This window comes from Oncorhynchus masou, unplaced genomic scaffold (assembly GCF_036934945.1).
Source record: "Oncorhynchus masou masou isolate Uvic2021 unplaced genomic scaffold, UVic_Omas_1.1 unplaced_scaffold_5996, whole genome shotgun sequence".
Classification (NCBI taxonomy): Eukaryota; Metazoa; Chordata; class Actinopteri; order Salmoniformes; family Salmonidae; genus Oncorhynchus; species Oncorhynchus masou.
Window position 1 is genome coordinate 4,617 of NW_027012420.1, and position 14,945 is coordinate 19,561.

Genomic DNA, 14,945 nt, shown 5'->3' on the forward strand with positions numbered 1-14,945 from the left:
TAGTGGTTATGTTGTGGAGACCTAGACTAGACATAGTGGTTATGTTGTGGAGACCTAGACTAGACATAGTGGTTATGTTGTGGAGACCTAGCCTAGACATAGTGGTTATGTTGTGGAGACCGAGACTAGACATAGTGGTTATGTTGTGGAGACCTAGACTAGACATAGTGGTTATGTTGTGGAGACCTGAGACTAGACATAGTGGTTATGTTGTGGAGACCTAGACTAGACATAGTGGTTATGTTGTGGAGACCTAGACTAGACTAGACATAGTGGTTATGTTGTGGAGACCGAGACTAGACATAGTGGTTATGTTGTGGAGACCTAGACTAGACTAGACATAGTGGTTATGTTGTGGAGACCTAGACTAGACTAGACATAGTGGTTATGTTGTGGAGACCGAGACTAGACATAGTGGTTATGTTGTGGAGACCTAGACTAGACAGTGGTTATGTTGTGGAGACCTAGACTAGACATAGTGGTTATGTTGTGGAGACCTGTTACTGTACATTATCATGAATCAAAACCTTTTACAGTTGATTGAACAATCCTTACCAACACCTGAGAAACAACATGGCGACCATTAGAAAACGACTCAGAAGGCTGTGTTATTTTCATATCAGTCCATTAGAGAGACCAGTTTAGTGAGAGCTTGAGAAGACAACAGCTGATAGCCAGTGGAGGTGTGTGGGTGGCTGGGTACAGACTGCCTGAGACTGAGACAGAGGAGTGTGTGTGTGTGTGTGTGTGTGTGTGTGTGTGTGTGTGTGTGTGTGTGTGTGTGTGTGTGTGTGTGTGTGTGTGTGTGTGTGTGTGTGTGTGTGTGTGTGTGTGTCCTTGACATCTATCTGCCCACCACCCACTCACCTGATATGTACCTGTCCACCACCCACTCACCTGACATGTACCTGCCCCACACCCCGCCAGCATCTCCTTGACCAGGGTGAGCTTCTGACTGGAGAGAGAGACAGAGAGAGGGGGGCAGAGAGAGAGAGAGAGAGAGGGACAGAGAGAAACAGAGACAAAGAGAGAGAGAGAGACAGGGAGGGGGGGCAGTGAGAGAGAGAGAGAGAGAGAGAGAGAGAGAGAGAGAGAGAGAGAGAGAGAGAGAGAGAGACAGAGAGAGAGAGAGAGGGAGAGAGAGAGAGAGAGAGAGACAGAGAGAGACAGAGAGAGAGAGAAGAGGGAAAGAGAGAGAGAGAGAGAGAGAGAGAGAGATCAGCCTCTTGTCATAACAAAAGGCAGACATGACCACTGTAGCTGATCTGTGACCAACGAAACAAACGTTTGGAACACTGAACAGGGATACCATGAATCATTTACTGGGTAATCATTCACAGTCAATCGTTCGCCTACTCGGCCGTGGTCCAGTGTGTGTGTGTGTGCGTGTGTGTGTGCAGCGTGTGTGCAACCATAGAAACAGAGATAGCTAGACGCGCTAGAAACATATTCAATTTCATCCATGAACACACACGGCACACAAACGAAAACACACACATACCATCGGACACACCATTGGACAGAGCAGCGGGGGATAGTAACAGTAACAACAGATGTGCAGTATTGATATTTGTCATGTGATAGTGGTCTGCTCTCAAATGTTATACTTTTACTTATTTTGACAAATTACTGATTTTCCAGAGATAACATGGGATAGTTTTCCAGTAGTTTTCCAGAGAAAGGATAGAGCCCCCCAGCCCAGAGATAGTTATAAAGTAGTTGGTTTTCCAGTAGTTTGACAGAGATGGTTTTTCCAGTAATTTGACAGAGATGGTTTTCCAGTAGTTTGACAGAGATGGTTTTCCAGTAGTTTGACAGAGATGGTTTTCCACTAGTTTGACAGAGATGGTTTTCCAGTAGTTTGACAGAGGTGGTTTTCCAGTAGTTTGACAGAGGTGGTTTTCCAGTAGTTTTGACAGAGGTGGTTTTCCAGTTTTCCTGTGGTTTTCCAAAGAAGCCTTATTATTTTGACAGAGATGTTTTCCATTATTTTGACAGAGATGGTTTGCAGTTTTCCAGATGGTTTTCCGTGCAGCTCATTATTTTGACAGAGATGGCTCTTCATTATTTTGACAGAGATGGTTTTCAGTAATTTGACAGAAAATGATTTTCCAGTAGTTTGACAGAGATGTTTTTCCAGTAGTTTGATTATATTATTTTCCAGTAGTTTGACAGAGAAAAGTAGAGTTTTCCAGATAGTGTTTGAAAGTAGATGGTTTTCCAGTAGTTTGACAGAGATGGTTTTCCAGTAATTTGACAGAGGTGGTTTTCCAGTAGTTTGACAGAGGTGGTTTTCCAGTAGTTTGACAGATGGTTTTTCAGTCCAGAGTTTTTCATTATTTTGACAGAGATGGTTTTCCATTATTTTGACAGAGATGGTTTTCAGTAATTTGACAGAGATGGTTTTCCAGTAGTTTTCCAGTAATTTGACAGAGATGGTTTTCCAGTAATTTGACAGAAATGGTTTTCAGTAGTTTGACAGAGAGGTTTTCAGTAGTTTTCCAGTAGTTTGACAGAGATGGTTTTCCAGTAGTTTTCCAGTAGTTTTCCAATAGTTTGACAGAGATGGTTTTCCAGTAATTTGACAGAGATGGTTTTCCAGTAATTTGACAGAGATGGTTTTCCAGTAGTTTTCCACTAGTTTGACAGAGATGGTTTTCAGTAGTTTGACAGAGATGGTTTTCCAGTAGTTTGACAGAGATGGTTTCAGTAGTTTGACAGAGATAGGATAGTAAGCAACAATTCCACTAGTAAATGTCTCATCCTTGCTGTCAGTATATTGAAGGGATTAACTAAAGCAGAGAAAGTTAAAGTAGAAAACCAATCAAAGAAACATAATGTGTTCCAAATTGTACACTATTCCTTATTTCGTGCACTACTTGTACCAGGGCCCATAGGGATCAGGTCAAAATTAGTGGCCGTATATATAGGGAATAGGGTGCCAACTTGGTCTAAAGTAGTGCCCTATATAGAGAATAGGGGTGCCAATCTCCTCTGGTCTAAAGTATGTCTATATAGGGAATAGGGTGCCAACTCTTGGTCTAAAGTAGTGTGCACTATAAAGGGAATAGTGTGCCAGCTCTGGTAGTGGTGATGCCCAACGTGTCAGGGATTGTGTTGGATCAGAGACCTCTCTTTCTCTCACTCTCTGTGTGTGTGTCTGTGTGTCTGTGTGTCTGTGTGTGTGTGTGTGTGTGTGTGTGTGTGTGTGTGTGTGTGTGTGTCTGTGTGTGTGTGTGTGTGTGTGTGTGTGCGTGCGTATGTGTGCGTATGTCGGTGTGTGTGTCTGTGTGTCTGTGTGTGTGTGTGCGTGTGTGTGTGTATGTCGGTGTGTGTGTGTCTGTGTGTGTGTGTGTGTGTGTGTGTGTCTGTGTGTGTGTGTGTCTGTGTGTGTGTGTGTGTGTGTGTGTGTGTGTATGTGTGTGTGTGTGTGTGTCTGTGTGTGTGTGTGTGTGTCTTACCCATCCTTGGAGAGGTATTGTCTGAAGAAGTCATTTGCTGCTAGCTTGATGGCTTTCTCTGGCGTGACCAGGGTTAGGTTCACCGCAGACCCTGTAACAATGAGAGGAAGTGAGAGACACAGATAGAGAGAGATGGAGGGGAGGGAGAGTGAGAGGGGAGATGGAAGGAGAGGAGTGAGAGAAAGATGGAAGGAGAGGGAGCGAGAGAGAGATGGAAGGAGAGGGAGCGAGAGAGAGATGGAAGGAGAGGGAGCGAGAGAGAGAGATGGAAGGAGAGGGAGCGAGAGAGAGAGATGGAAGGAGAGGGAGCGAGAGAGAGATGGAGGGGAGGGAGATTGAGAGAGAGATGGAGGGGAGGGAGAGCGAGAGAGAGATGGAAGGAGAGGGAGCGAGAGAGAGATGGAGGAGGGAGCGAGGAGAGATGGAGGGAGGGAGAGCGAGAGAGAGATGGAGAGGAGAGGGAGCGAGAGAGAGATGGAGGGGAGGGAGGCGAGAGAGATGGAGGGGAGGGAGATTGAGAGAGAGATGGAGGGGAGGGAGCGAGAGAGAGATGGAGGGGAGGGAGAGTGAGAGAGAGTCAGAGAGAGGGGAGGGAGAGAGAGAGAGTTGTCAGAGTGTTGTCTCAGTGTTCAGCAACGTTCAATAGGACCTCACCGTGTTTGTCTTTAGTATGTACCTGCCACTTTCTAGTGCACACACACACACACACACACACACACACACACACACACACACACACACACACACACACACACACACACACACTTCCACATCCTCACCCAAACCTACCTCTGTACATCCCGAAGTATCCCTCTGAGCGGATGGTCTTGATAAGACAGTCAGACCTACAAGACACAACCAACTAGTTACTACAACATATAACATCAACTAGTTACTACAACATCACCTAGTTACAACAACATAACATCAACTAGTTACTACAACATATAACATCACCTAGTTACTACAACATCAACTAGTTACAACAACATAACATCAACTAGTTAATACAACATATAACATCAACTAGTTACTACAACATATAACATCAACTAGTTACTACAAGACACAACCAACTAGTTACTAAACAACATATAACATCAACTAGTTACTAAACAACATATAACATCAACTAGTTACTACAAGACACAACCAACTAGTTACTACAAGACACAACCAACTAGTTACAACAACGTATAATATCAACTAGTTACTACAGCATCAACTAGTTACTACAACCAACTAGTTACTACAAGACACAACCAACTAGTTACAAGAACGTATAACATCAACTAGTTACTACAAGACACAACCAACTAGTTACAAGAACGTATAACATCAACTAGTTACTACAGCATCAACTAGTTACAACAACACACAACACCAACTAGTTACTACAACATATAACATCAACTAGTTACTACAACATCACCTAGTTACTACAACATATAACATCAACTAGTTACTACAACATATAACATCACCTAGTTACTACAACATCACCTAGTTACTACAACATATAACATCAACTAGTTACTACAACATAACATCAACTAGTTCCTACAAGACACAACCAACTAGTTACTACAACATAAACTAGTTACTACAACATATAACATCAACTAGTTACTACAACATCACCTAGTTACTACAACATATAACATCAACTAGTTACTACAACATATAACATCAACTAGTTACTACAACATCACCTAGTTACTACAACATCACCTAGTTACTACAACATCACCTAGTTACTACAACATATAACATCAACTAGTTACTACAAGACACAACCAACTAGTTACTACAACATATAACATCACCTAGTTACTACAACATAACATCAACTAGTTCCTACAAGACACAACCAACTAGTTACTACAACATATAACATCACCTAGTTACTACAACATAACATCAACTAGTTCCTACAATACATAACATCAACTAGTTACTACAACACATAACATCAACTAGTTACTACAACACATAACATCAACTAGTTATTACAACACATAACATCAACTAGTTACTACAACACATAACATCAACTAGTTACTACAACACATAACATCAACTAGTTACTACAAACATAACATCAACTAGCTACTACAACACATAACATCTACTAGCTACTACAACACATAACATCTACTAGCTACTACACATAACATCTACTAGCTACTACACATAACATCTACTAGCTACTACACATAACATCAACTAGCTACTACACATAACATCAACTAGTTACTACAAACATAACATCAACTAGCTACTACAACACATAACATCTACTAGCTACTACAACACATAACATCTACTAGCTACTACACATAACATCTACTAGCTACTACACATAACATCAACTAGCTACTACACATAACATCAACTAGCTACTACAACACATAACATCTACTAGCTACTACAACACATAACATCTACTAGCTACTACACATAACATCTACTAGCTACTACACATAACATCAACTAGCTACTACACATAACATCAACTAGCTACCACAACACAACATCAACTAGCTACCACAACATAACATCAACTAGCTACCACAACACAACATCAACTAGCTACCACAACATAACATCAACTAGCTACCACAACATAACATCAACTAGCTACTACAACATAACATCAACTAGCTACTACAACATAACATCTACTAGCTACTACACATAACATCAACTAGCTACTTCAACATAACATCAACTAGTTACGACAACATAACATCAACTAGCTACTACAACATAACATAACTGCATTTGCCTTGATGACAGCTTTGCACACTCTTGGCATGGTGAGTGAGTGAGTGAGTGAGTGAGTGAGTGAGTGAGTGAGTGAGTGAGTGAGTGGTGGAGTGAGTGAGTGAGTGAGTGAGTGAGAGTGTGTACATACATGCTGGTGTAGAGGCGTGATCCATTTTGCTGGTTCTGCAGGCGGGTCTTGGCCAAGTCAATGGGAAACACACAGCTCACACCAATCAGCCCTGCTATCCCACCGTTTATCAACTTGGCAGGCAAACTGGGGGAGGAGAGGAGGGAAGAGGGAGGGAGGAAGGGAGATGGAGAGAGGAGGAAGAGGGAGGGAAGGGCGGAAGAGGGAGGGGGAGGGAGATGGAGAGAGGAGGAAGAGGGAGGGGAAGGGCGGAAGAGGAAGGGGGAGGGAGGAAGAGGGAGGGGAAGGGAGGAAGAGGGAGGGAATGGAGATGGAGAGAGGAGGAAGAAGGGAGGGAGATGGAGAGAGGAGGAAGAGGGAGGGGAATGGAGATGGAGAGAGGAGGAAGAGGGAGGGAGATGGAGAGAGGAGGAAGAGGGAGGGAGATGGAGAGAGGAGGAAGAGGGAGGGGAAGGGAGATGGAGAGAGGAGGAAGAGGGAGGGGAAGGGCGGAAGAGGGAGGGGGAGGGAGGAAGAGGGGGAAGAGGGAGGGGAAGGGCGGAAGAGGGAGGGGAAGGGAGGAAGAGGAGGAAGAGGGAGGGGAAGGGAGGAAGAGGGAGGGGAAGGGAGGAAGAGGGAGGGGAAGGGAGAAGGAAGATAAGGAATTAGGGGAGAAGAAGGAGAGAAATAATGCTGCTGTGAAATATCGCATCTATCACTTTTATAGTGTTACATAGGGGACATTATCCCACAGCTGACACCACATGGTTACATAGGGGACATTATCCCACAGCTGACACCACGTGGTTACATAGGGGACATTATCCCACAGCTGACACCACATGGTTACATAGGGGACATTATCCCACAGCTGACACCACGTGGTTACATAGGGGACATTATCCCACAGCTGACACCACGTGGTTACATAGGGGACATTATCCCACAGCTGACACCACGTGGTTACATAGGGGACATTATCCCACAGCTGACACCACGTGGTTACATAGGGGACATTATCCCACAGCTGACACCACGTGGTTACATAGGGGACATTATCCCACAGCTGACACCACGTGGTAACATAGGGGACATTATCCCACAGCTGACACCACATGGTTACATAGGGGACATTATCCCACAGCTGACACCACGTGGTTACATAGGGGACATTATCCCACAGCTGACACCACGTGGTAACATAGGGGACATTATCCCACAGCTGACACCACATGGTTACATAAGGGGACATTATCCCACAGCTGACACCACGTGGTTACATAGGGGACATTATCCCACAGCTGACTCCACGTGGTTACATAGGGGACATTATCCCACAGCTGACACCACATGGTTACATAGGGGACAATATCTCACAGCTGACACCACGTGGTAACATAGGGGACATTATCCCACAGCTGACACCACATGGTTACATAGGGGACAATATCCCACAGCTGACACCACGTGGTTACATAGGGGACATTATCCCACAGCTGACACCACATGGTTACATAGGGGACATTATCCCACAGCTGACACCACGTGGTTACATAGGGGACATTATCCCACAGCTGACACCACGTGGTTACATAGGGGACAATATCCCACAGCTGACACCACGTGGTTACATAGGGGACATTATCCCACAGCTGACACCACATGGTTACATAGGGGACATTATCCCACAGCTGACACCACATGGTTACATAGGGGACATTATCCCACAGCTGACACCACATGGTTACATAGGGGACAATAGGGGACATTATCCCACAGCTGACACCACGTGGTTACATAGGGGACATTATCCCACAGCTGACACCACGCGGTTACATAGGGGACATTATCCCACAGCTGACACCACGTGGTTACATAGGGGACATTATCCCACAGCTGACACCACATGGTTACATAGGGGACATTATCCCACAGCTGACACCACGTGGTTACATAGGGGACATTATCCCACAGCTGACACCACGTGGTTACATAGGGGACATTATCCCACAGCTGACACCACGTGGTTACATAGGGGACATTATCCCACAGCTGACACCACATGGTTACATAGGGGACATTATCCCACAGCTGACACCACATGGTTACATAGGGGACATTATCCCACAGCTGACACCACGTGGTTACATAGGGGACAATATCCCACAGCTGACACCACGTGGTTACATAGGGGACATTATCCCACAGCTGACACCACGTGGTTACATAGGGGACATTATCCCACAGCTGACACCACGTGGTTACATAGGGGACATTATCCCACAGCTGACACCACATGGTTACATAGGGGACATTATCCCACAGCTGACACCACATGGTTACATAGGGGACATTATCCCACAGCTGACACCACGTGGTTACATAGGGGACAAAATCCCACAGCTGACACCACGTGGTTACATAGGGGACATTATCCCACAGCTGACACCACGTGGTTACATAGGGGACATTATCCCACAGCTGACACCACGTGGTTACATAGGGGACAATATCCCACAGCTGACACCACGTGGTTACATAGGGGACATTATCCCACAGCTGACACCACATGGTTACATAGGGGACATTATCCCACAGCTGACACCACATGGTTACATAGGGGACATTATCCCACAGCTGACACCACGTGGTTACATAGGGGACAAAATCCCACAGCTGACACCACATGGTTACATAGGGGACATTATCCCACAGCTGACACCACGTGGTTACATAGGGGACATTATCCCACAGCTGACACCACGTGGTTACATAGGGGACATTATCCCACAGCTGACACCACATGGTTACATAGGGGACATTATCCCACAGCTGACACCACATGGTTACATAGGGGACATTATCCCACAGCTGACACCACGTGGTTACATAGGGGACAATATCCCACAGCTGACACCACGTGGTTACATAGGGGACATTATCCCACAGCTGACACCACATGGTTACATAGGGGACATTATCCCACAGCTGACACCACATGGTTACATAGGGGACATTATCCCACAGCTGACACCACGTGGTTACATAGGGGACAAAATCCCACAGCTGACACCACGTGGTTACATAGGGGACATTATCCCACAGCTGACACCACGTGGTTACATAGGGGACATTATCCCACAGCTGACACCACGTGGTTACATAGGGGACATTATCCCACAGCTGACACCACATGGTTACATAGGGGACATTATCCCACAGCTGACACCACATGGTTACATAGGGGACATTATCCCACAGCTGACACCACATGGTTACATAGGGGACATTATCCCACAGCTGACACCACGTGGTTACATAGGGGACAAAATCCCACAGCTGACACCACGTGGTTACATAGGGGACATTATCCCACAGCTGACACCACGTGGTTACATAGGGGACATTATCCCACAGCTGACACCACGTGGTTACATAGGGGACAATATCCCACAGCTGACACCACGTGGTTACATAGGGGACATTATCCCACAGCTGACACCACATGGTTACATAGGGGACATTATCCCACAGCTGACACCACATGGTTACATAGGGGACATTATCCCACAGCTGACACCACGTGGTTACATAGGGGACAAAATCCCACAGCTGACACCACGTGGTTACATAGGGGACATTATCCCACAGCTGACACCACGTGGTTACATAGGGGACATTATCCCACAGCTGACACCACGTGGTTACATAGGGGACATTATCCCACAGCTGACACCACATGGTTACATAGGGGACATTATCCCACAGCTGACACCACATGGTTACATAGGGGACATTATCCCACAGCTGACACCACATGGTTACATAGGGGACATTATCCCACAGCTGACACCACGTGGTTACATAGGGGACAAAATCCCACAGCTGACACCACGTGGTTACATAGGGGACATTATCCCACAGCTGACACCACGTGGTTACATAGGGGACATTATCCCACAGCTGACACCACGTGGTTACATAGGGGACATTATCCCACAGCTGACACCACATGGTTACATAGGGGACATTATCCCACAGCTGACACCACATGGTTACATAGGGGACATTATCCCACAGCTGACACCACATGGTTACATAGGGACATTATCCCACAGCTGACACCACGTGGTTACATAGGGGACAAAATCCCACAGCTGACACCACGTGGTTACATAGGGGACATTATCCCACAGCTGACACCACGTGGTTACATAGGGGACATTATCCCACAGCTGACACCACGTGGTTACATAGGGGACATTATCCCACAGCTGACACCACATGGTTACATAGGGGACATTATCCCACAGCTGACACCACATGGTTACATAGGGGACATTATCCCACAGCTGACACCACATGGTTACATAGGGGACATTATCCCACAGCTGACACCACATGGTTACATAGGGGACATTATCCCACAGCTGACACCACATGGTTACATAGGGGACATTATCCCACAGCTGACACCAAATGTGGCGCTATGTTAATTTGATTTAGCTATGGGTCCAATATGATACATGCGACATGTAGATTTTATAGAACACGGGGACCTTGTATAAACTGTGAGGAGGAGACAGAAGCACACTTGTTTAACATTGAAGAATATAGTGCTTATGCTTAACAATTATCAGATCTGTTTTCTTATACACAAGTTGTGTCTGAAATGGCACCCTTTTTCCCTATACAGTGCACTACTTTTTTTTTACCAGGGCCTGCATAAAAGTGCACAATATAGGGTATAGGGTGCCATTTGAGGGAGACACCAGAGTTGAATGTTAACAGCTAATGCATGCTCACCTGATCTGCTTGTCAGCCATTTGATTTCTCTGTGTTGACGTGTTCCACAATACAACTGCCCGTCTGTCTGAAGGTTTGAGCCAATCAGGACATCTGTTGTGCGTTTCTTTCTCTCGTCTATTAATGGAGACACGTTGCTTGTCAGCTCTTTGTTCGTTTTTCAAACTGTATTTGTTTCTATCAGTCAGTCAGTTTGCTTGTGGCTGAAGCGCTGGCCGGTAGAGGTTGAGGGGATATCTGAAACAGATAAAACATGAGAAAGAGAGAGCCTGTTGGTTAATAACATAAAGGAGTTGTTGGTTAATAACATCAAGGAGTTGTTGGTTAATGACATAAATGAGTGGTTGGTTAATAACATCAAGGAGTGGTTGGTTAATAACATAAAGGAGTTGTTGGTTAATAACATAAAGGAGTTGTTGGTTAATAACATCAAGGAGTTGTTGGTTAATAACATAAATGAGTGGTTGGTTAATAACATCAAGGAGTGGTTGGTTAATAACATAAAGGAGTTGTTGGTTAATAACATCAAGGAGTTGTTGGTTAATAACATCAAGAAGTTGTTGGTTAATAACATAAAGGAGTGGTTGGTTAATAACATCAAGGAGTGGTTGGTTAATAACATAAAGGAGTTGTTGGTTAATAACATCAAGGAGTTGTTGGTTAATAACATAAAGGAGTTGTTGGTTAATAACATAAAGGAGTTGTTGGTTAATAACATCAAGGAGTTGTTGGTTAATAACATCAAGGAGTTGTTGGTTAATAACAAAGGCGTTGTTGGTTAATAACATAAATGAGTTGTTGGTTAATAACATAAAGGAGTTGTTGGTTAATAAAGGAGTTGTTGGTTAATAACATCAAGGAGTTGTTGGTTAATAACATAAAGGCGTTGTTGGTTAATAACATAAATGAGTTGTTGGTTAATAACATAAATGAGTTGTTGGTTAATAACATAAAGGAGTTGTTGGTTAATAAAGGAGTTGTTGGTTAATAACATAAAGGAGTTGTTGGTTAATAACATAAATGAGTTGTTGGTTAATAACATAGAGGAGTTGTTGGTTAATAACATAAAGGAGTTGTTGGTAAATAAAGGAGTTGTTGGTTAATAAAGGAGTTGTTGGTTAATAACATCAAGGAGTTGTTGGTTAATAACAAAGGCGTTGTTGGTTAATAACATAAATGAGTTGTTGGTTAATAACATAAAGGAGTTGTTGGTTAATAACATCAAGGAGTTGTTGGTTAATAAAGGAGTTGTTGTTTAATAAAAGGAGTTGTTGGTTAATAACATAAAGGCGTTGTTGGTTAATAACATAAATGAGTTGTTGGTTAATAACATCAAGGAGTTGTTGGTTAATAACATCAAGGAGTTGTTGGTTAATAACATAAATGAGTGGCTGGTTAATAACATAAATGAGTGGCTGGTTAATAACATAAATGAGTGGCTGGTTAATAACATAAAGGAGTTGTTGGTTAATAACATAAAGGAGTTGTTGGTTAATAACATAAAGGAGTTGTTGGTCAATAACATAAAGGAGTTGTTGGTCAATAACATAAAGGAGTTGTTGGTCAATAACATAAAGGAGATGTGTTAATAACATCAAGGAGTTGTTGGTTAATTAAGGAGTTGTTGGTTAATAACATATAGGAGTTGTTGGTTAATAACATCAAGGAGTTGTTGGTTAATTTTAATTTTACCTTTATTTAACCAGGCAAGTCAGTTAAGAACAAATTCTTATTTTCAATGATGGGAACAGTGGGTTAACTGCCTGTTCAGGGGCAGAAGCGACAGATTTGTACCTTGTCAGCTCGGGGGTTTGAACTTGCAACCTTCGGTTACTAGTCCAACACTCTAACCACTAGGCTACACTGCCGCCCCAAGGAGTTGTTGGTTAATGACATCAAGGAGTTGTTGGTTAATGACATCAAGGAGTTGTTGGTTAATAACATCAAAGGGTTGTTGGTTAATAACATCAAGGAGTTGTTGGTTAATAACATCAAGGAGTTGTTGGTTAATAACATAAAGGAGTTGTTGGTTAATAACATCAAGGAGTTGTCGGTTAATAACATCAAGGAGTTGTTGGTTAATAACATCAAGGAGTTGTTGGTTAATAACATCTAGGAGTTGTTGGTTAATAACATCAAGGAGTTGTTGGTTAATAACATCAAGGAGTTGTTGGTTAATAACATAAAGGAGTTGTTGGTTAATAACATCAAGGAGTTGTCCACTGATGTGTCAACAACTGGTGGCTTGATAAGTCTGTGTGTCAGGTTTTAATATATTGACAATGTGGGTTTTAATGAGGGGAACATAATTACAGCTAATTGAATGATAACTGCCCCTCTCGCCCTGTGATTCACTCTTTGTCCACTGAACTACAGGTGTGCCAGGTCTAAAATAGTGACAATGTGGGTTTTAGTGAGGGGAACATTCCAGAACCACCTAACCACAGTATGAGATATTCGTGAAAACATGACTAACAGCTCTCCTAAAATAGTGCTATGGCTATTTAGGTACTTAGTCATTACTGTATTTAGGGACTTAGTAATTACAGTATTTAGGGACTTAGTCATTACAGTATGTAGGTACTTAGTTATTACAGTATGTAGGTAAGTTATTACAGTATTTAGGTACTTAATTATTACTGTATTTAGGTACTTAGTTATTACTGTATGTAGGTACTTAGTTATTACTGTATTTAGGGACTTAGTTCTTACTGTATTTAGGTACTTAGTTATTACTGTATTTAGGGACTTAGTTATTACTGTATTTAGGTAAGCTATTACAGTATTTAGGTACTTGGTTATTACTGTATTTAGGTACTTAGTTATTACAGTATGTAGGGACTGTATTTAGGTAAGCTATTACAGTATGTAGGTACTTAGTTATTACTGTATGTTAGGTACTTAGTTATTATTGTATTTAGGTACTTAGTTATTACTGTATTACAGTAGGGTACTTAGTTATTACTGTATTTAGGTACTTAGTTCTTACAGTATTTAGGTACTTAATTATTACTGTATTTAGGTACTTAGTTATTATTTTACTGTATGTAGGGACTTAATTATTACTGTATTTAGGTACTTAGTCATTACTATATGTAGGTACTTAGTAATTACAGTATGTAGGTACTTAGTTATTACAGTATGTGGGGTATAGTTATTACTGTATTTAGGGACTTAGTTCTTACAGTATTTAGGTACTTGGTTATTACTGTATGTAGGTACTTAGTTATTACTGTATTTAGGTACTTAGTTATTACTGTATTTAGGTAAGCTATTACAGTATTAGGTACTTAGTTATTACTGTATTTGGGTACTTAGTTCTTACAGTATTTAGGTACTTAGTTATTATTGTATTTGGGTACTTAGTTATTACTGTATTTAGGTAAGCTATTACAGTATGTAGGTACTTAATTATTACTGTATTTAGGTACTTAGTGTACAGTATTTAGGTACTTAATTATTACTGTATTTAGGTACTTAGTTATTACAGTATTTAGGTACTTAGTTATTACTGTATGTAGGGACTTAGTTATTACTGTATGTAGGTACTTAGTTATTACAGTATGTAGGTACTTAGTTATTACTGTATTTAGGGACTTAGTTCTTACAGTATTTAGGTACTTGGTTATTACTGTATGTAGGTACTTAGTTATTACTGTATTTAGGTACTTAGTTATTACTGTATGTAGGGACTTAGTTATTACTGTATTTAGGTACTTAGTTATTACTGTATGTAGGTACTTAGTTATTACTGTATGTAGGTACTTAGTTATTACTGTATG

The 14,945-nt window shown here is 42.3% G+C and overlaps 1 protein-coding gene across 1 annotated transcript; it reads right to left on the reverse strand.

The window, feature by feature from the left end:
- Positions 1-897: 897 nt before the first annotated feature.
- LOC135536353 (mitochondrial glutamate carrier 1) lies at positions 898-11,395 on the reverse strand (the record flags this gene model as incomplete). Its single annotated transcript, XM_064962701.1, has 5 exons — positions 11,164-11,395; positions 6,379-6,504; positions 4,251-4,306; positions 3,462-3,552; positions 898-955 (listed from the first exon to the last, which is right to left on the reverse strand). Coding segments are annotated over exons 1-5 (351 nt in total), but the record flags the coding sequence as incomplete, so codon positions are not given.
- Between the last annotated feature and the right edge of the window lie 3,550 nt (positions 11,396-14,945).